Genomic DNA, 23,188 nt, shown 5'->3' on the forward strand with positions numbered 1-23,188 from the left:
ATTATTTTATAAAATGGGTGTAGCAAGAATTTTGCTCTATATATTTCATACTTAATGTGAACCTAAAACTCCATTTCTTATGTAATAGAAAGATAAAAACTCTAAAACAATAAACAAAAAAATAGAAGAAAATGTTGAAGTGTTACATTTTCTTTTATGAGACTTTGGTTTCCGTTAGCTTAGTGAGCATGGGTTGTCCTGACAGCTGTAATGGACCAAACGCCCTCAGCTTCCAAACAGAGACCACGCAACATAGACTTACCCAGGCAGGTCCTTGACTACCTTGGCCCTGACCAGACATTACTTTCCTGTCTGGTTAAATAATGTGACTGGTTAAACAACAATGGTGAGCGGACATTTTTAAATGGGTCCTGAGTTTATTTGGGATCCTAGCGTTTTATTATTGTACATGATGTTGGCTTTTGTTTAGACATAATAACTCTAATTAAACATTTAAGCAAGATGTTCAAAGAAAACGACAACATTAAATCCTTACTAGCTTTAAGAGATGATGCAGTTTGTCTTTTAACCTACCTATCATCTATCTGCGGCCACATATATACACACATACAAACACACGTGCATTTACATTAGGGCTGCTCAAATGTTCAGCCATGGTTCTGATATTCTGCCCATATTGACAATTTGGTTTTGTCTTGACCTGGGGCCTTTGGAAACTGAATGAATATCTGAGTGGTTACTTTCTGACCTTAGTGTGTAATCAGTGGTCAAATGATCATGTAGGCTACTATGATATCAAACAACCATAACAGTGTCAATAATACAAACAAGATATATCTTTTGAACATGCTGCAATATCTTTTAATATTCACTTCTTGTAAGGATAAACATTCTGCATTATTTTGAACAAATGCTTTATTTTTTATTTTATATTTTGTACGTTGATCTGCTACTGGTCACATATAAGATAGTAAGATATTTTTCCAGCTTTACTGAGGTATAATTAAGAAGAAAAAATTGTACATATTTAACGTATAAACCTGATATTTTGATATACATATACATTGTGAAATGATTACCACAATCAAGCTAATTAACATATCTCCTCACATAGTTACAATTTTTTTGTGCGTGATGAGACACAAAACACTTAAGATCAACTCTCTTAGCATATTTCAAGTGTGCAATACAGTATTATTAACTATAGTTTTTAAATGGTGCAATAATTAATGATTATGAGTTGATTATGAGTTATCTTTATGAGAAAAAGTAATTATTAAAAGCTTGCCCATGATTAATAAAATAGATTAACAGTTGTTATAAACATGACGAGTGGATTATTTAGTTAGACCATTTTTAGGCCAATAACTGTAAATTCTTTTGAAATGCAACAGAAACAATAAAAGCATATCATAACTTCAAACTTCATAAAATTCTTTTGTGCTAACATTTATATAGCCAAAGCAACCTTTAGGAACTGTATTTACCTTTAGCTATTTAAATTCATTTAGAACAGGCATCCTCCAAATAAAAGTATATTTAGAGAATTTGTCACTTCTTTTTTTTTTAAATTTATTTATCTTTTATTATTATACTTTAAGTTTTAGGGTACATGTGCACATTGAGCAGGTTAGTTACATACGTATACATGTGCCATGCTGGTGCGCTGCACCCACTAAATCGTCATCTAGCATTAGGTATATCTCCCAATGCTATCCCTCCCCCCTCCCCCCACCCCACAACAGTCCCCAGAGTGTGATGTTCCCCTTCCTGTGTCCATGTGATCTCATTGTTCTTATTAGGGTACATTAAAAGCAGAATGTCAACTTTGCCCATTCAAAATTTCACAGGAAAGAAAAATCAAAATCAATGTCAAAATTATGTACAATAGCATCCATAATGAATCATGTAAATTCCAGACAGAAGAACATAGAGGAAGGAAAAAAGTTTAGAGAAATCAAGATACTGCCCCAGATATCTCTAATGACCTCAGGCGCAAAAGCCCGCACAGTATCGCAAGCATCCAGCGTCGTGGCCACAGGTGTGATCTGGCTGCGGAGAGTCCTGGAAATCACTGTCCCTACACAGTAAAGTCATACTTAAAATGTGACTTTAATAGTTTTTAATTACGAAATAAACATTCTAAAATAAATTTCCATAATTATTCTATAAGCCTTTAGTCTATTTTCTGTTGGTGACATCAACCTTCAGCCTTGACTTTGGCCAGCCTATATGTTAAATACATACATTTACACACACACACACACAAACACACATACACATATAATATTGCCATGGAATATCTGATTTTTCCTTTTCTATCAAGTTTTATTTCTTTGTTTCAAATCAGAAAGAAATCTCAGTTTTTCTTTTTTTTTTTTTTTTTTTTGAGACAGAGTCTCACTCTGTTACCCAGGCTGGAGTGCAGTGGCATGATGATGTCGGCTCACTGCAAGCTTCGCCTCCTGGGTTCGAGCGATTATCCTGCCTCAGCCTCCCTAGTAGCTAGGATTACAGGTGCGTGCCACCACGCCTGGCTAAATTTTTGTACTTTTAGTAGAGACGGGGTTTCACCATGTTAACCAGGATGGTCTCAATCTCCTGACCTCGTGATCCGCCTGCCTTGACCTCCCAAATTGCTGGGATTACAGGCATGAGCCACCATGTCCATTTCTTTTTGCATTTATTTAGGTCTTCATATAGTTTTTATCCTTTGATCTCTTCAGGTACTCCTCAGGTCTATACTCTAGACTTGATTGCTCAGGGTTATTCTTTTTTAAATTTCATTTAATTTTATTATATTTTTAATTTGTATTTTTATCATTATTTGTAAGACTGGTCCTTAATTTACTTTTCTGTGCCATTTTGTCAGTTATTTAAATCAAGGCTATTCTAGATTCAAAAAAATATATTGCTTTTCTTGTATAGGTCTAGAAGAGTACAAAAAGTATCATTTGCAAGAGGGCTTGTTACTGTTGCTTCCAAAAGTTGTTCACAATCCTTGCCAAATCCATACTGCGTACTCTGACTCTGCATTTTGGATCTTCAGTGCTGACAGAAGTCTCCATCTTCTCTGCCCCACCTCCTGTTGGCCACAGGGTCTCACTGCACAACTCTGTCTTTCATGGAAGCACCACCAAAGTCCAAATCTTATGCCGTTAATGTTGCTGCCTGTGCCTGGGAAACCTTTAACTTCAACGTCTATCTACTACAATTCCAGTTACTCTTTAATATCCAATTTAGACATTCCCTACCCTGTGCAGGTCTAATATCCCTAGTCCACCTGAGAAACTAGAGAGAGAAAATAATTAAGATGCTTTTGTAATACTACCCCACTTCTAGTGAGGCATGTTCTTAGTATCTTAAGTGACAACCTAGTAGAAATTGCAAGTGGTGCCAGCATTTTGTACGTCTGCCATTTATAAACCACAGAACAAAAGGGTAGAATGGAGTCTTTCTCAACATAACTACAAAAGAGCAAAGTCAGTGTTTATTGGTACACACTCGGTTCATTGCTATATTCTCTGGATATGGAACAAATGAACCACTTGAGGCAATATTTATTAAGTAAAAGAAGAGATATGAAATACACTGGTAAATGAATTAGTGAAGGAATGGGCATAGGTCTAAGCAGCCTATTTGTATGCGTGAGATCAGAGGTTAAGCTTATGGATGTCGTAGTGTCAACAAATGCATGCACTCCCCACCCCAACACACAAATACATATACACATACGGGTTTTTTTTTTTAGTCTATATTAGCCAATTATGTTTCCCACTGTTATTTCTTTTAATATTTTTATGCTATGCATAACAGTATAAATTGGTTTTTCAGAATATACGAGAACATAGGCATGAAAGCATCTTTTGAATTAGATGTTATGTTTATTAAACAGAAACATATTACTCATATAATTAAAAAACTACCAAGTTAAAAATTCTCTAAATTAATTATAAAACATAAAAGAAAATAAAGAAAAATGTAGACGAATGTCTGATCTTAGGTTAGAAGTAAGTCTTTATAATAGCAGCAGAAAAAAAATCATGTTTTGACAACATTTAAAATTATAAAATTTTCTCTCATATATTAATATATTTATAAATATTATATATACAAGACAAATTAATGAAAAAGAATAGAGGGAGTAAAGATAAACCCACACAAATTTGCCCAACTTATTTTTGATAAAAGTCCAAAAGCAGTTCCATGGAGGGAAGAGAACCTTTACAACAAATGGTTCTGGAGAGAGTGAAAACTCATGAGCAAAAATGAAAATAAAAAAACAGCAAGAAAAAAACCTTTCCTACCTGAGTCTTACGCCTTCCTCAGAAATTAACTCAAAAGGGTTCACAGACTTAAATGTAAAATATATAATTATAAAACCTCTAGGGGAAAAATATAGGAGAAAATCTTTGATATCTAAGGTTAGGCATTGGGATCTTAGAACTGACACAAAAAGCACAATCTATATGAGGAAAAAATGATAAATGGGGCTTCAAATAAAGACTTCTCTGCCAAAGATTTTATTAAGAGTCTGGAAAGACAAGCTATAAACTGGGAGTAAATATTTACCAAATATATATCTTATAGTGGGCTAGTATCTAGGATATATAAGGAACTCTCAAAACTTAACAGTAAAAAAAGCAAACTGCCCAATTAGAATATGGACAAAAGATACAAAGAGACTTTTCACTAAAGAGAATAGATACATATATGACAAATGAGTGCCTAAAAATGATGTTCAACATTAGCAGTTAGAGAACTATAAATTAAAACCTGAAACCACAATGAGATATCGCTATACTGCTATCTGAATGGCTAAAATAAAATATAGTCATAAGGCACCAAACATTTGCAAGGATGCAGAAAAACAGAATCACTCATACATTGATGGTGAGAATGTAAAATGGTATGGCCACTCTGGAAAACAATTTGTCAGTTTCTTAAAAATCTAGACATGCAACTACCACAAGACCTACCGACCGCACTCTTGGGCATTTGTTCCGGAGAAACAAAGATTATTTTCACACAAAAACCTGTAGATGAATGTTTATGAAAGTTTTATTTGTAATAGCCCAAAACTGAGCAACCAAGTTTTCCTTAAATTGGCAAATGTTAAATGAACTGTTGTACATCTATACCACAGAATACGACTCAACAATCAAAAGGAACAAACTACTAATGAATGTGACAATCTGAATGAATCTTCAGAGAATTATTCTGAAGGGAGAAAGCCAATCTCACCTAGTTACATATATTGCTTCATTTATATAACATTCTTGAAATAATAAAATGATAGACATGGAAGACAGATTAGTGATTGTCAGGGGTTATGGAGGGGTTTGGTGCAGGAATATAAGTGGTTGTAGCTACAAAAAGGCAACACGAGGGATCGGTGTGGTGATGGAGGTCTTTTGACTGTATCAAGGTTGATATTCTGGTTAAAATTTTCTACTGTACTTTTGCAATATGCTACCAATGGGAGAAACTGTAATGTGTACACACATATGATCTTTATTATTTCTTACAACTGTATCTAAATCTACAATCATATCCAAATAGTTTGAGTTAGTTGACTGTCTAAAAACTGATATCATTTTATTGTATGTAAAATAAAATTCATAACAAAAATAGGACAAAAAATGAGAAATTAGAAGAATATTGTGGTTTGATTCTCATAAAGTTATTTGAAGGTAAACGATTATATTAAAGTCAGATATGGTAAATCTTAGGACAACCACTGGAGAAAAGGCAGCAGAGGCAGAAAAATAAAGTAAAAATTACTATATTAATCCAAAAGAAGCCAGAAAAAGGGTTGAAAGGGGAGAATGGATAATATGTTAGTAAGTACAACTGAAAAGATTAGGTAGATTAAAAGAAAACCATTTCAAGTTAAGATGAAGTAAAGAATCTAAAGAGCTGTGAGACAAAAGCACCAGGTAACCTATAGAGGAAAACCTATCAGGTTAACAGCAGATTTCTCAGTAGAAACCCTACAAGCTAGAAGGAATTGGGGCCCTATCTTCAGCCTCCTTAAACAAAACGATTACCAGCCAAGAATTTGTATCCAGTGAAACTAAGCATCATATATGAAGGTAAGATACAGTCTTTCTCGACAAACAAATGCTGACAGAATTCACCATTACCAAGACACCACTACAAGAACTGCTAAGAGAAGCTCTAAATCTTGAAACAAATCCTGAAACACATCAAAACAGAACCTCTTTAAAGCATATAAATCACATAGGGCCTATTTAAAAAAATGCAAGTTCCACAATGGTTGAACTAGTTTACAGTCCCACCAACAGTGTAAAAGTGTTCCTATTTCTCCACATCCTCTCCAGCACCTGTTGTTTCCTCACTTTTTAATGATTGCCATTCTAACTGGTGTGAGATGGTATCTCATTGTGGTTTTGATTTGCTGGATAGCCAGTGATGGTGAGCATTTTTTCATGTGTTTTTTGGCTGCATAAATGACTTCTTTTGAGAAGTGTCTGTTCATGTCCTTTGCCCATTATTTGATGGGGTTGTTTGTTTTTTTCTTGTAAATTTGTTTGAGTTCATTGTAGATTCTGGATATTAGCCCTTTGTCAGATGAGTAGGTTGCAAAAATTTTCTCCCATTTTGAGGTTGCCTGTTCACTCCGATGGTAGTTCCTTTTGCTGTGCAGAAGCTCTTTAGTTTAATTAGATCCCATTTGTCAATTTTGGCTTTTGTTGCCATTGCTTTTGGTGTTTTAGACATGAAGTCCTTGCCCATGCCTATGTCCTGAATGGTAATGCCTAGGTTTTCTTCTAGGGTTTTTATGGTTTTAGGTCTAACATTTAAGTCTTTAATCCATCTTGAATTAATTTTTGTATAAGGTGTAAGGAAGGGATCCAGTTTCAGCTTTCTACATATAGCCAGCCAATCGGAAGTCAGTGTGGCGATTCTTCAGGGATCTAGAACTAGAAATACCATTTGACCTAGCCATCCCATTACTGGGTATATACCCAAAGGACTATAAATCATGCTGCTATAAAGACACATGCACACGTATGTTTATTGCGGCACTATTCACAATAGCAAAGACTTGGAACCAACCCAAATGTCCATTAATGATAGACTGGATTAAGAAAATGTGGCACATATACACCATGGAATACTATGCAGCCATAAAAAAGGATGAGTTCATGTCCTTTGTAGGGACATGGATGAAATTGGAAATCATCATTTTCAGTAAACTATCGCAAGAACAAAAAACCAAACACCGCATATTCTCGCTCATAGGTGGGAATTGAACAATGAGAACACATGGACACAGGGAGGGGAACATCACACTCTGGGGACTGTTGTGGGGTAGGGGTAGGGGGTAGGGATAGCATTAGGAGATATACCTAATGCTAAATGACGAGTTAATGGGTGCAGCACACCAGCATGGCACATGTATACATATGTAACTAACCTGCACATTGTGCACATGTACCCTAAAACTTAAAGTATAATAATAATAAAAAAAGAAAGGTGCTAGAAATTGTATATCATGTGTAAATATATAAACATTGACTGATACCCCACACCATACACAAAAATCAGCTCAAAATAAATTTATCCCTAAATGTAAAACCTCAAACTATAAAACCTATCCTAGAAAATATGGAAGAAAATCTTTGTAATTCACTAGGCAAAGATTCTTAAATACAACACCAAATGCATGAATAATGAAAGAACAAAATTGACAAATTATAGTTTATTAAGTTCAGACCTTTTGCTCTTCAAAGTACACTGCTATGAAAATGGAAAGGCAAATCATAGGCTGGGGAAAATATATTTGCAAATACATATCTGCTAAAAGACATATTCTGTGTGTATTTAAAAAGCTCTTAAAACTCAATAAATGGAAAACAAAATCCCTAATGAAAATTGGACAAAAGATTTGAACTGAAACTTTACTGATGTTTTGTCTATACCAAAGAAGAGACAGGGATAGCACATATGCACATGAAAAGTTGCTCAAGATTATTATTAGTAATCAAAAAACAGATTAAATCCATACTAAACTACCATTACACATATATTGGAATGATTAAAACTAAAACAACAACAAAAACTCTGACAATAAATACTAAGTGTTGGCAAGGAGCTAAACAATGACACTCTCATAAATGTTTTATTTCTATTATCATTGTAATGCAGTTTTCTTAGATAAAGCCTTTTCCACCACCATCGCTGATGAAAAAGGCAGTTCCTTAAAAAGTTAAACATGCCGGGCATGGTGGCTCATGTCTGTAATCCCAGCACTTTGGGAGGCCAAGGCAGGCGGATCACGAGGTCAGGAGTTCAAGACCAGCCTGACCAACATGGTGAAACCCTGTCTCCACTAAAAATACAAAAATTAGCGGGCTTGGTGGCATATGCCTGTAATCCCAGCTATTCGGCAGGAGAATCACTTGAACCCAGGAGGCTGAGGTTGCAGTGAGCCGAGATCGCGCCACTGTACTCCAGCCTGGGGACAAAAGGAGACTCTATCTCAAAAAAAAAAAAAAAAAAAAAAAAAATTAAACACATGATTAGCAATTCCACTCCTGGGAGAATGAATGCACATGTCCATATAGCTAAATATATTTGAATGGTCTGGCAGATTTTATACTTACCAAATCTGGAAACATACCAGATAGCCATTAATCAGTGAATGAAAAATTAATGGTAAATACATACCAGCAATAGTATACTATTAGGCAACAAAGAGGAAGCAATGACCAATACATACAACAGTGATCACTCTCAAAAGCACTGTGGCAAGTGAAAATCGGACCAAAAAGGCGAAGTGGCACCTGCAAAAATTCAACATTCCTATCTCTTTCAGGAGCTTCCGCTTCGGGGATCATAATCTACTGGCAGCCTCTGTGGGGCCCCTTTGGATCAGTCCTCACATTCATGCATGTTACTTGAGAAAAAACTTAAATTTGCTTTGGAATAAATTAAACTACTGCAGATTTGACATTCTGCATTTAGAAATGGAAAAAAATATTCCGTAAGGAATGTAACTGTGACTATTTCTCTCTACTGAGAATAATTTGAACTTTTAGCCTCTTACTGAAGTTAATCACACTTGATCTCTTGAGAAAAAATGTTTTTAACATTAAACAATACTCCACTGAGATTTATCAAACTCTATTTTAATTGTAATTGATTTATACCGAAAGATAAAATGATTAGGGCATGCTATTAGAAATACTAGCAAGGGAAGAAAGCAGGGAGGTCGGAGGACTGGAGAGGTGGGGACCCTGGGGAGGTGGCGGCTCGGAGTCTAGGCGACGACGGGGCGAGATGGGGCCAGTAGATAGTGGGAGGGGGACGGGCCGGAGCCAGCGGGAGGGCCAGGCCCGGAGGACACCAACCTGGCGTGCCCGCCCGGGTCGAGGCTGAGGAGGAGGAGGAGGAGGAAAAGGAGGAGGAGGAGGAGGGGAGGAGGAGGAGCAGGAGGAGGAGGAGGAGGGGGATCTCCAGATACACTCGGGAAGGCGATGCCACAGAGCTTGGAGCTGAAAGGAATAACAAAACATGCTCTTAACCATCATCTCCCTCCCGAGAAGCTGGAGGAAATTTCCCCCACCAGTGACAGTCATGAGAAAGACATAAGTTCCCAAAGCGAGTCTGACATCACAAGAGAATCACCTTTTACATCAGCCGATGCTGGGAATTCACTGTCTGCTTTTCCAAGTTATACAGGCGCAGGGATATCTACTGAAGGCAACTCAGACTTCTCCTGGGAATATGGTGAACTCGATCAAAATGCCACTGAAAAAGCCTGGGCAATGTTCACAGCCATTGATGAACTCTTGTATGAGCAGAAGTTGAGTGTGCATACCAAGAGTCTACAAGAAGAGCGCCAACAGTGGACAGCTAGCTTTCCTCACCTCAGGATTCTAGGTAGGCAGATAATCACTCCAAGTGAAGGTTATAGATTGTATCCTAGATCCCCTTCTGCTGTTTCAGCTTCATATGAAACAACCTTGTCTCAAGAAAGAGATTCTACTATATTTGGTATAAGGGGAAAGAAGTTACATTTTTCATCTTCGTATGCTCATAAAGCATCCTCTATTGCCAAATCCTCCAGCTTTTCTTCTATGGAAAGAGAGGAGGAAGACTCTATAATCATCTCCGAAGGAATAATTGAGGAATACCTAGCATTCGATCACACAGATATGGAAGAGGGATTTCATGGGAAGAAATCAGAAGCAGCTACAGAGAAACAGAAATTAGGGTATCCTCCCATTGCTCCATTTTACTGCATGAAAGAAGATGTCCTTGTTTATGTGTTTGACAATGTATGGAGCAAGGTTGTGAGCTGTATGGAGCAGTTGACACGTAGTCACTGGGAAGGATTTGCCTACCATGATGAGAGTAATGTTGCAGTTACCAGACCCGATTCAGAAAGTTTCTGTGTGCTGAGTGAGCCACATCCTTTGGTGTTACCACGAGTGCCACAGTCTAAGGTGCTGTCCGTTACCTCAAATCCAATGAGTCTCTGTCAAGCAAGTAGTCATCAGCCAAATGTTAATGGTCTCTTGGTTCATGGGATGCCTCTACAGCCAAGAAATCTCTCCCTAATGGACAAGCTCCTAGATCTTGATGACAAGCTACTTATGAGGCCTGGTTCCAGTACCATCCTTTCAACTCGAAATTGGCCAAATCGAGCTGTGGAGGTTTTAGTACATCATCTCTGTCACACACAGTGCAGTCCACCAAGAGACGCAATCCATTGCCACGAATCCTTCATCCGATAAGCACAAGCCATTCACGTGCTGGAATACCAAGACTTGTGGAAGAAATCCTCAGAGGAGCCCAAGTCCCAGCGGCAGCCAACTCGCTCTCCTCTCCCTCACCAATGCCCCTGAGTCTAAATAATCTGCTACCACCTATTGGCACAGCTGAAGTGGAACTTGTGAGCACTGTGGGGCCACAAAGACAGACGAAGCCCCGTGGCGACTCCAGTCGAGCTCCAAGTGTGGTGGTGGATGAACTTAACTATCAGCAGCCACAAGAAAGGCTCCTTTTGCCCGACTTTTTCTCCAGGCCCAACACAACTCAATCATTTTTGGTAGAGTGACATACTTCCTAGAATGAGCTTGATGGTTGGGGAAAGAAAAGGTGGGGGGAATAGTAGTTTGGCAGACTTAAGACTTTATCTAGAGGATTAACTCAGAATAAAAGTTGAGTTTCTAACAATAAAAAAAAAAATACTAGCAAGGGAATACAGTTGGTACAACTAGCAATGAGCGGGTATGAAATGAAAGATTATCTTAAAATTTGAAACAAAATAAATTTTAAATTGTATATTTTTGTTTTAAAAACTACTTAGAAAAAAAAATCTAGGCCTATAAGGATTAAAATTTTATTCTTGTACAAAATACTTTTCATATCCAGAGCATATCATTTTCTATTAAAAAATACACCAAGTACCACCTGTACTTTGGTCAATGACAACCATGTATTCATTTGACACAGGGAATTCCACCTTGGTTTGAGCCATATCTCTGCACATAGGAGAAACTACTTATTTACAATTGCTGCTCAACTGCTACAGCAGCAGGAAGGGTGCCTCGGTGTCTTGTTATCCTTATTTCTCTAGGTTTTCACTCTTCCTTAACTGTTTCCCAGGTACCCATTTTTATTTCTAGGGAACCGGGCATTGCCAGGAAGGGCAAAGCCTAGGTCCCATAGTTTTAGGACTGAAGTAAGAAAGGACTTCATGGAGGCAGAGTCATTTCAGTATAGCAATCCGGACAACACCATTTCTTGCTTTTCCCTCACAGGCATAATAAACACCCTGAGATAAGTGAAAAACAATTAGAAATAGCAGCAAAGAGATGATGGTGAAGAGGAACTATTTAAGAAATAATGAACAAGATTTAATAAGAGACACTGATATCAGATTGAACATATATCCATATCTAGATATATTGAGTGAAACCTAATGGCTTCAAAGACATCCATGTTCCTTCAAAGGACATGATCTCGTTCTTTTTAATGGTTGCATAGTATTCCATGATGTATATTTTCTTTATCCAGTCTACCACTGATGGACATTTAGATTGATTCCATGTCTTTGCTGTTGAACATACACCTACCATGTGTCTTTAATGTAGAACAATTTATATTTCTTTGGGTATATACCCAGTAATGGGATTGTTGGGTCAAATGTTAGTTCTGTTTTTAGCTCTTTGAGGAGTTCCCACACTGCGAAAAGCAGTTTTATTTATCTCAAGAAAACATAGTCATTGAATATTCTTAATAGATTACATGATTTTGTACTTGTCAATTTTTGTTTTCTTTAGAAGGAGCATGCATCCCCATGTGGATAAATGCCACCTGAGCCATAGCTTTAGCATTTTGTATCCTTGAACCTCCTTCTTAACCTAAAGATACATAACCTGAAAAGGCCTAGCAAATGAAAATCCTTTAATTCTTGACATAGATGAAGCTCAGCACATTGTGAGGACCTAAGGTATAAAAAAAAAAAATCATTAATTCAAACTTAGTCTTGAGTGGGAGATGCCTCCATGATTACTTACTAAAATGTCTTCTGTCTTTAAGGATACTTTTAAGAAAAAGAAAAATAGGAAAACTGCAAATATTGATATTGCAATAAAGGGAAGAAAATTATAGCTACTGCCTGGTAAAAGGAAGCTTGTTTATACAGGATTTCAAAAACTTTAGATCTATTATCTACGTAAAAAGAAGAGTCGTCCGGGCGTGGTGCCTCACGCCTGTAATCCCAGCACTTTGGGAGGCTGAGGCAGGCGGATCACGAGGTCAGGAGATAGAGACCATTCTGGCTAACACGGTGAAACCCCGTCTCTACTAAAAAATACAAACAATTAGCCTGGCGTGGTGGTGGGTGCCTGTAGTCCCAGCTACTCAGGAGGCTGAGGCAGGAGAATGGTGTGAACTGGGGAGGCGGAGCTTGCCACTGCATTCCAGCCTGGGTGACAGAGCGAGACTCCGTCTCAAAAAAAAAAAAAAAAAAAAAAAAGAAGAGTTAACCATATCAATTCAGTGATCTCCAATATGAAATGTAAACCTTTACAGTTTTCATCAAAAGAAGAAATTTCATTATTAGCTTGCATATTCCTGTACTTAAGGAATAACAAGAGATTTCCAGCAAACCATTTCTTATTTGTTAAGAATCATTGGCTCTCTTATGTTTTGTGGGTTTTATTAAAATTTTCTATTTTGCTGCTAATTATGTTTTCACCTTGTTTGGGACTAACATATGTAAACCTGACCCTTGTATTTAGAAACACACAAAGCATGGAAATGGGGATGGCAATGTAGTGTTTCTGATTAACAAAGGCACAACCTGACCTTACAACTTAGCACTCATCCAGTTCTATGGTAAATACAACCATATTACACAGTGTGCCTCAATCTGCAGGAATCTTAGGTCATGACCATTCTAGAAGTCTTTGGATCACCTGTTGTGCCCTCAACAGTGTTTTGTTTCCACCTGAACATCCCAAGTGAAGTCATTATTGGTGATCGTATTTATGGTTCTCCTGAGTTTCATGATAACAATTTGAAAATGTCAACATCTGAGTTTTATGAGATTAAACTGTGCATGATCCTCTATTTGTCTTATTAATCTTGACTAAGATTTGCTACAAAAAGATGAAATTTAGCATCCTTGCCAAATTTTGTGGGCTCAGTTTTCTGAGCCCACAAAATTTACATCATCAGTTTATCCTGCTGTGGACTTAGCTAGTAACACTGTTTCAACTTCTGCTTTTCTAAAAAAAACCAGAGTAGAATGAAAGAGAAGAGGGGAAATTAATAATTGATCATCCCTAATATTTTCAAATGTGTTCGTATTACTTTAATTTTAGCCGAAAAGGTAGCACTCTCCCTATTTGACAGAAGATAAAATGCAAGTCCCTAAAGCCAAACATTCTCAGCATCAGCCATGAAAAGATAAGAGTTGAGATTTGATCTAGTTCTGAGTTTCCAAACCCTGGTGATACCATTGCCCCATTCTGAAAAGAAGAGATAAAGGAAAACAGATTTTTATGTTCTTAATTTTTTTATTTTAAAGAATAAAATACACACTATCAGGCTCCACTTTATACAATTCACCCTTCTCTCTCCTGCTGATGAAAGAATCCACTACTTCAGGGAGAGCAGTGTAATCGGTCCAGGTGCTAGAATGTCATTATGCTGCCACACTCTCAGGAAGGGCACTTCTGTCCTAATGGGACGTTAGGACAAGGCACTGAGGTTTGATCCCAGAACTGCAGAGAACTCCAGAAGTTTCACTTGTTGAAAATACTTTTCATAATAGCATTGAGCAATTCGTAATCACATAACATGCCTGACATGGTTGCAAATTTGTTGACAGATTATCAGAAAGAGTACTATGTTTTTTATTCGGCTCTTGATTCATAAGTTCTTTTATACTTGGAAAAATAGAGGGCTGGAATCTCATATAGCTTCCTGCATTTCTGACATTATATCAGACCCACATATTTGTGCAGCCCAGGTGTGCTAGGAAGTGGTAGACAACTACATTGGTCTTGGAAATGACTAACATATTAATTATAGATGAATTAATCTAATATACAGTCAAGATGATGTGTATCAGACACTTGACTGGTTATTTAAACACATTTTTCTCTTTAAAATACAAAACATACATATTTCTCACAGGACATAGAAAATGTTTTCTGTGGTATAAATTTTAAATTCTTATAAAGCATTTACAACAATGTTTGACACATACTTAAAACAACAATAACAGCTATTATTTATCAAATGCTTAATATGTTCTGGGTACTTCATGTATATTATCTCACTCCACGAGGTGCGTATCACCATATCCATTTTACTGACGACACAATTTTTTTTGTGGTTAATTAAGTAAGTGGCAGAGCTGGGAGTTTTCATTTATTCAACAAATATTTTTGAATGCCTAGCACTAGGCATATGAGTATCTGAACAATATGATGTGTTACATTCTTGTGTAAAGTATTGTATCTATGAATTATATGCATTTTACGATGTGTCAAAATGTTTTATCCTGATATATGCATTGGGAGCAAGAAAATGTTGGTTTGGATTCAAGTACTTTATTCAAACAAACTGGGAGGCTCATTTTATTCCCAAATCACTGGATTTTAGTTTACAGGACTCCTCTGCCTCCATTCTCTCCCTATGCTCCTTACCAGAAGTGACCTCTCTCTGGGACACCCACCAACTTCCTGTCATTACTTTAGGATTGGCTCTTGGCCTCTCTTCTTCATTATTCCAAATCCAAGCCATTTGCCAACATTTTGGTCTTAGAGCCTCAACTTCCTCAGCACAGTAACTTGCAACAGCACTCCATTTCATATGGGCCTGGTTATATACAATTTTGCTAAGCTTCCAAGAGTTTTTTCAACTTCCAAATCTTAAATCCAGAGCTTTGTCTTCTGGTGACATCTTTATGTGTTACTTTTCCTATTGTCTTCTGTCAACTGAGCCTACTCTTATTACCACCATCAAGCAGCTAGCATTAAATGAATGAACGTTTCCTATTTGCCAGGGACTGCTCTAAGCTCTTTAAAACGATCTCATTGCATCTTCACAACAACTTAATCTTGTCCAGCTCAGAGCTGGAGAGAGTTGGGATTTGAACCAAGATTTCCATAACTCCAAATATAAATTTCTTATTCATGTTTTAGTGCCGCTTAATTCTTAGGCCTACTTCTTACTTTATTTGCCTCCCTGCCCACCATCAGATGCTTCAATTGTGTTCTTACTGACACCCCACAGTTGCTTCCTTCTTTGACTTTCCAGTGACTACCATGTCACTCCTTGGTTCTGAGTAAATCTGACTTCTGCTTTCTCCACTTGCAGCTGGTAACCATTACTGCAGAACGCCGATTTTCAGATAGAATTTAACACCCAGGTTTTAAAATTAATTTACTGGGTTGGAAGATGCATTCACAAAATGCCAATAGAATGTAGGCTACATTACATGAAGTGGGGCTGAAAGCTCTTTGGGGAAATATTTGTTATATATAACAATTTTTGTTACTCATCTGGGAAACATATTATATATGAATGAGTGGTGATATACAGTGTATTTACAGGTTAAAAATGCTTTTAAAAGCAACTGCTTTTAGAAAGCATTGTGACTGAGACCATGGGTTTCACTGCAACTTTATAACATCACACTTCCACTTGATCTCTTTTATTTATAGCCAGTTGGCTAGTTCAATACCTATTCTTGCTGGTCTCAGTATTCTGCTTTCTTCAAGCCATATTTGACCCTCTTATACCAGCAGGAGGTCTTTCTCCTACCTTATTAAGAAGCTTCTGGCTGGAAGCGGTGGTTCATGCCTGTAAGTCTAGCACTTTGGGAGGCCGAGGCAGGTGGATTGCCTGAGGTCAAGAGTTTGAAACCAGCCTGGTCAACATGGCGAAACCCAGTCTCTACTAAAAATACAAAAAATTAGCTGGGTGTGTTGGTGGATGCCTGTAATCCTAGCTACTCCGGAGGCTGAGGCAGGAGAATTGCTTGAACATGGGAGGCGGAGGTTGCAGTGAGACCAGACTGCGCCACTTCACTCCACCCTGGGCATAAGAGCAAAACTCCATATCAGGGTGGGGGGAAAAAAGGAAACTTCCATTACTTTTCTCCTGTCATGATTTATTGGTATCTTCTTTCTCTCTGGGTAATTGTATGCCACTGTTTAGAGACTAACAGTTTCTTATTATTTACATAATAAAATGGTCATCTTGGTCCTCCATGCTCTGCCACCCATCTATCATGACTCCTCCCCAAACTCAATCTCCCCCAGTTTCTGTCCATTGGCCTTGACTCTGCCCAGTGCAACCTCTACTTGAAATGCTCTGCCTTGTAACTGTGCCATTCCTACCTAGGCTTGAATGCTATCCCTGAAAGACAAATTATCTATTTCCTTAAGCCAAAAGCCATTTCTTTCCTATTTCTGTTCCTATGACCTTTTTTAGTTTGTTTTATTTCTCAAATACCACTCTCTGGCTTGTCATATAGTTAAATCATGTGCATGCCACCATTTCACCAATAGATTAGAAACCATTAGCTGCATTCCAAGTCTTATTCTTCTTTGCATCCCCTTTAGTGTCTTTAGGAAAATGCAGTGCCCAACCTGGGGTCTTTTTGGGCTCAAGAAAATAGACTTGCATGACTGCTATGGACTAGGCCTGGCTCTTGAAAGGATATCAGCCACGAAACACACAGCACGCCAACAGAACAGCGTCAGCCTTTTATTTTTAGTAAGAAGGATCCTTACAGAAGTCAACATCTCTGGTTAAGGGCTATGCTTTTGGAGCTCTCCTTAGGTGTGAGGAAAGAAAACTAGCCCAGACAAGTACAGGAGCTCCACATTCCAACTAGGAACCAATATTTTCTGGAACACTTCCTAGTTTAGCCTCCAGGGTCCCTGAAAAGGCCATGTATCTCCCATTATACGAGTCACCAGTATGGGATACACCTCATTCCTTTGTACCTCCTTTTAGTTGGATACAATTCCCCAGTTAGGGGTCACTTTCATTATAAACAATGTTACCTAGTAACAGCTGACATCCCAACTCTATCAGATATCCCAGCAGAACAGAGAAAGTTGACCCAAAGACAGTGCCAAATGTGCCTGTAGAGGAAGAGGCATATTTTTGTTTGTTAACTCTTAGCCACAGAAGAGAACTAGTATCCATTGAGTGTCCTTTATGGTAGGTTGTTTTCCATAGATTGTCTCTTTCTATCCTTACAATAATTCTAAAAATATACTTCATTCATATTTTACAGAGGAGGAAACTGAGGTCCAGAGAGGTTGAGTAACACCCTAAATTACATTTTAGAGCTAGGAGGTTATAGAAATTACCACTTGACTGGCTTCAAAATATTTTTCTAGCCCATGCTGCCTAATTCAGCAGCAGACAGAAGGCATGCAATAAATATTTGTTGGTAATAACAGTCTTTATCTTTGACTAGCTTAATGCCAGCACTTGCATTATTTTGAAAAGGATTTTTTATTCCCCCAGATACAGATAGGTTTATCTTGGAATGCTTATTTCTGAAGTCTAGGGTAATTAAAACAGGATATGATGTCTATTTTCAAAATGGTCTCACAGCAAGTAAGTAACAGAACTAAAATTTTCCATCAGTTTCTATCTGTCAGGTCAATTATTCCGAGCCTCAGTTTCTTTAGAAAATAAAGGGATTGGATTTGATCATCTCCAAGGCCTTTCTCATCTTTAATATCCTGTAAAAAGAAAGTCTGATTATCTTTCTGCCGTACCTGGCAAGCCTAGGCGGCCAATTAGGAAGCAAGGATAAAGGTACCTAAAATGTCTACTTTCTTTTCCTTTTTATGTAATGAATGGCTGTGGCCAGGACCCTCTTGTTTCTGGGATAAGTCTCTTATTTGAACAGAACATTTAACACAGAAGATTTTCAAAGTATGTGGGTTTTGTGTCTATCAGAAAAGAAAACACGCACTCCAACCAGTGAATCCACCATTCAACGAGGCAGAGAACTGCCCTCTGGAAAGCAACCAGCATCTCAAGGGAGTATTTTAAGCACATCCCAGTGTTCCTTCTAAACGTGTATTACCTTCACTGTAGAAGAGTTTGGGGTTTATAAGTGAGGAAATACCATTTTATATGCAGAGAGGAACACACAACTGTGGCAGAATAGAAATTACTTTTTCAAATTTTCTAAAGTAAAACCTCCAAAGAAATATCTATTTCTATACAACCTTATTGTCATTTTCTCTAAAGTCACTCATCTAGTTATTTTAAATTGGTTCTGAAACACAATCATACATTCAAAAACCTAGTAACAGGCTCTCTTGAATGCACTAGAGCAGTAAATATTAGTTTCGATTAAACATTAATCCAAAGGATATTATTTTACTCTCTTAAGCCTCATTGAGGTTCATTATTAGAAAACATGCCTTCAATATCTCATTTTACATTCTCACTCTAAAACTATATCATGAATGTAAATTTATTTTATGATCCATTCTTAATCAGTTCAAGAGTTTATACTCTTATAAATTGGTTAAAATATTTTAAAATTGCATTTGTTCTAATTGCTTCAATAGAACAGAAAATATAAATTTAATATTTTTGGTATTTTTCTCACCATAAATTAAGCTTTTATAACTTTTAGCAGTTTTGTGGGATAGAATTAACCAAGATTTTTCTTTAAGATTTCTTCAATTGCTTCATGCATGGAAAAGACTCTCCCAAGCTGTGGTTATATAGATACATATTATTGTATTCTATTATTTTAAAAAACGTTTAGCACTCCTTAAATAATCCATCCAATTTAATATATGGAAGTTTTCTGAAAAATTATTCTGGTTAATGGACTTTCTACCACAACATGAATGCAAACATTATAAGCAGCAACTTTTGCTATTTCAGACGTTTATATGGACATCTATTGTTGACCTAGGTCTTCATTGATCTACCTGTATGATTGACATACTGCTGTCAATGGAATGTCTGCAAAGATTATTGAAATATGCAAATAACCGGCCAATGAAAAAAAATAGGGGAGAGAGGGTGCATCCCTGCAGCCCCGCACGACGGGCCCGCCGCCTTTGGTGACCCCCGCCCCCCTCCGGCCTCAGGGTGGGTGGCGGTCAGCGGGCCAAGACCCTCGGGAGCCCCGCCCAGAGCCTGCTCCGCTCTCAGGCCGCCCAGGCTCGCCAGCCGCCAGCCGCGCTCGCCCATGGAGATCCTAGACGAGTTCGACAGGGGGAAGCTCCAAGAATCCTTCCCAAAGACACCTGGAGAGGGCTGAAAGGTGGGAGAGAGGCTCAAAAACACGTGCCCTGTTGCCCGTACGGGCTTGGGACTGGCCCAGGACAGGGGCCAGTTGTCAGGCACTACTCATAAACTAGGGATGAGCTTTGCCCCTGGTGCAGGGACACGCACACAAGTGTGTGGTTTAAGCATGTATGTGCCAGTGTGCTGGATTCAATGCACTCTACACAACCGTGGCCACAATGTTGCTACCTCTGTTGCCTCCCCTGCTAGAGATTCTTCACACTGGTGATGCCAAAGTGCCTTGCTTGATTCCCCTTCTCGAGTTTGGGGTCCCAGCGAAGCTGCTGACCAAGATATCTCTAGGCTTTCACGCGGCCTGAGGACAGCCTGAGTGCGGTCTCTGGGAGTCTAGCCCAGTGACTGCAAACTCTCAGTTGCGTGATTCAGTGCAGTGTTAATTGAGGCCAAGGCAAACACCTGTGGTTAAGATGCGCAAAGGCTGTTTTACTCTTTGACACTGCCCAGACCCGTTTCTAAAAATCAGAGGCATAAGAGACACAAAGCCTCATTTTCTCTCTCACAATATATGTGTGATGGTTGAAGTCATGCAAAGCTGCCAGCCTTGGACTCACATTCAGACTCCCTGGGCTTGGCAGGAGAAGTCCTCAGTTCCGGATATTTTCTATGGTCCAGGCCCTTGGCTGTGTGCTGCAGAGAGATACTCATCAGACACAGAATCTACACTCGAGGAGTTTTCTTGCAATATATGGAGTAAGGGTTTCAGCAACTCTGGAGACCCCCTCTAACATGTTCCTTTAGGACAGAAAATAATCAGACTTTCAAACTAGGAAACACTGCCTCCCATAAAATTCATTCATTCTGCACTATTTAAGACAGTGTTCAACATTAATTGAAGATGGGATGATGATTTTCTTTGTGTCATCCCATAAAGTCTAATCTTTTTTGTTTGTTTGTTTTTGAGATTCCTGTCTTGCTCTGTTGCTCAGGCTGGAGTACAGTATCACCATCATACCTCACTGCAGCCTTGAACTCACACACTCAAGCGATCCTCCTGCCTCAGCCTCCCAAACAGCTGGGACTTCAAGTATGTGCCACTATACCCAGCTTTATCTTCTGTATTTTTCTAAGAATGGGAAATAAAATTTGAACAAGCTTCTGGAAAAATTATGATGCATTTGGCCAATTCAAAATGATTCATTGTCTTAGAATCTTAGACTTTGCAACACAAAGTCCTATTAGTAAAGAGATGTGGGTTTCCCAGGGAACTCAGGGCTCAGCATGAGTAAAGTCTCCTGACACAAGAATCAGTCCAAATGAGTCGTCTGGGAATTAGTTTGCCCCTGATCTGGCTGTGGTACATGCTCAGGGCTGACCCTTACCAGGGCGCTAAGTATACCTCAGATTGGTGCCCTGACCACGTCTAACTGCACCCTCCCAGCCATGGGTAAATCACATCCCAAGGTCAGCAATTGCCTCTTCTTTTACAGTCAAACACTCCTCCCTCCCTACCCACAACACTTGCTTCCTAGAAACTCTCCTGGATGGGATTTAAAAACGGCTCCTGGACAGGGCTTCCCCTTGAGTGGCAGGTCTGGTCAGTGCCACATAGCAAATCACACCGGCTCTACTCCCTTTCCATAGAGGCACGGCCAGCCCCCATGGAAACCAAGTCTTTCTCTGCCTGGCAGCCTCAGCCTGAGCCTCCACTTCTTCCCCTGGGGTCAGATATCAAGGCATCGTGCCCGGCAAAATTCAAGGGACAGATCCACCAGCATTCTTTGTGGCCATTCTTCAGTGTGAGTTCATGGGGGACACACTCCTCTCTCCCAGCAAGGAATACCAAAAATGCTCCCCCACTTCAAGACATTTCTCCAGAAAAGTCTTTTTTCTTTTCCAGACTTCCAACATTTTTAGACCATTCATATCAGTGCTGAACTAAGGTTCACAAAATTGGTATTAATGGCTGCCTCCTTTCTAAGTCAAGTTCCTTACTTTAAAAGATAGGAGAAATTTTCCATCTATTTTTCTTTCTTGGCTTGTTAAACCACAATGAAAACAAAACAAGAAACCTTTTTATATATCTTGTTATGCATGACATGTATATAAAGAGCTTGAGCTTTATCTTGGTGACAGGGAGGGATTCTTACATTTGTTTAATAGTCTTGAGTGTGTTAACAAGGGCATGAACCCTGATCCAACAGGCATATTCTTGATGCTTTCTGTTACTTCCCCCACCCCAACCCCTCCCAGCAACCACACCTAAGAGGAAAGGATGAGTTTCTGGTTGTCAGCTCCCCAAATGCTGCCCCCAGATAAGGGGCAGTGTTAATGAAATCAAATTAGACTGTGATAAGGAAGGGAAGTGGAGGCTCGGACACAGCATGCCACAGTCTGAGCCCCCAGCATATCACCTTTCTTTCTTCTCTTTATTACCTTCAGCTCAGTTGGGTCAGGCCCATGATTCATCTACAGCTGGGGTGAAGGTACAGAAATAGGTTGGGGTTCAGGTGAAGTGAGGAAGTGGTGGGCATACTTTGGACCTTCAGATCCTTCATGCTCTTGTGACAGCTTCCTCATCTGCCCCCTATATGTTCTCTGGATGTACCTTCTCTGTCAAATCACATTTCGTGTCCCTTTCTAGGAACCAAGGAATAAAGCTGCCCCAGGCACTGCCTTCAGGGGAAGAGAGTGGCCTGGCATGGCCGACAGTACCACCACCTTCATGTCTGTACTTCTTCCTCCATCTGTCCGGGAGCCTCCCTTTTTGGGCCTCTGCCATCAAATCACATTTCCCTGCATTGCTTTTTTTCCTGCTGCATCTTTAGTTTTCTTTTTCTGTGTTGCTCTCTTTTTATGGTCATCATACCTTTACATTGTCTTTCTAGACATCTGAAAAAAATTGACTTCTCTGTCTCCCCCATTTCCTTCTTCCTAGTTTGTCTGCTTGCCTCTTATTTTATTCATCTAATATAATTTTTAGACAGAAAGGGATGATTGGAGCCTGAATGGCCAAAGGGACTGAAGACAAAGCTCTCATTTTTTTTTTTACCTTGCCCAAATTCCTATCCTAAGGGGTCTGAGGAGTCATGCCCTATAAGCCATAAATCTCATCAGATGGGTTTTATTTGACCCTGTATATCATGACTTACTTTCCAATTTGACTCTGGTGTAACAAGGAAGAAAATCAAAGTATTTTACCCCAAAATATATTTTCTTGCTATACCTTGAAATTGCCCTGCAAAGTCTCTTGTGGGAAAAAATCCACATTCTATAGAAAATCCCCTTTCCCCTTTGTTTTCCTTCCTTTCTTTCAAGATCCAGGAGATAATCAACTAAGAGCCAGGCACCCTTTTAGGTCTGATAAAAAAACATTTTACAATCTGCTCTCTATCTCTGAAGTCTGCTACCTGCAAGATTCCTCTGCACA

General features: G+C 38.7%; 1 protein-coding gene across 1 annotated transcript; it reads left to right on the plus strand.

Annotated features, from left to right (window-relative positions):
* Positions 1 to 9,274: 9,274 nt before the first annotated feature.
* Positions 9,275 to 11,174, plus strand: LOC100982093 (primary cilium assembly protein FAM149B1-like). Its single transcript, XM_034939479.3, is given in 2 exon segments — positions 9,275 to 10,649; positions 10,652 to 11,174. Coding segments are annotated over 2 exon segments (1,584 nt in total). The 5' UTR covers positions 9,275 to 9,467; the 3' UTR covers positions 11,054 to 11,174.
* Positions 11,175 to 23,188: the final 12,014 nt, after the last annotated feature.

Source organism: Pan paniscus, chromosome 16 (assembly GCF_029289425.2).
Source record: "Pan paniscus chromosome 16, NHGRI_mPanPan1-v2.0_pri, whole genome shotgun sequence".
Lineage (NCBI taxonomy): Eukaryota > Metazoa > Chordata > Mammalia > Primates > Hominidae > Pan > Pan paniscus.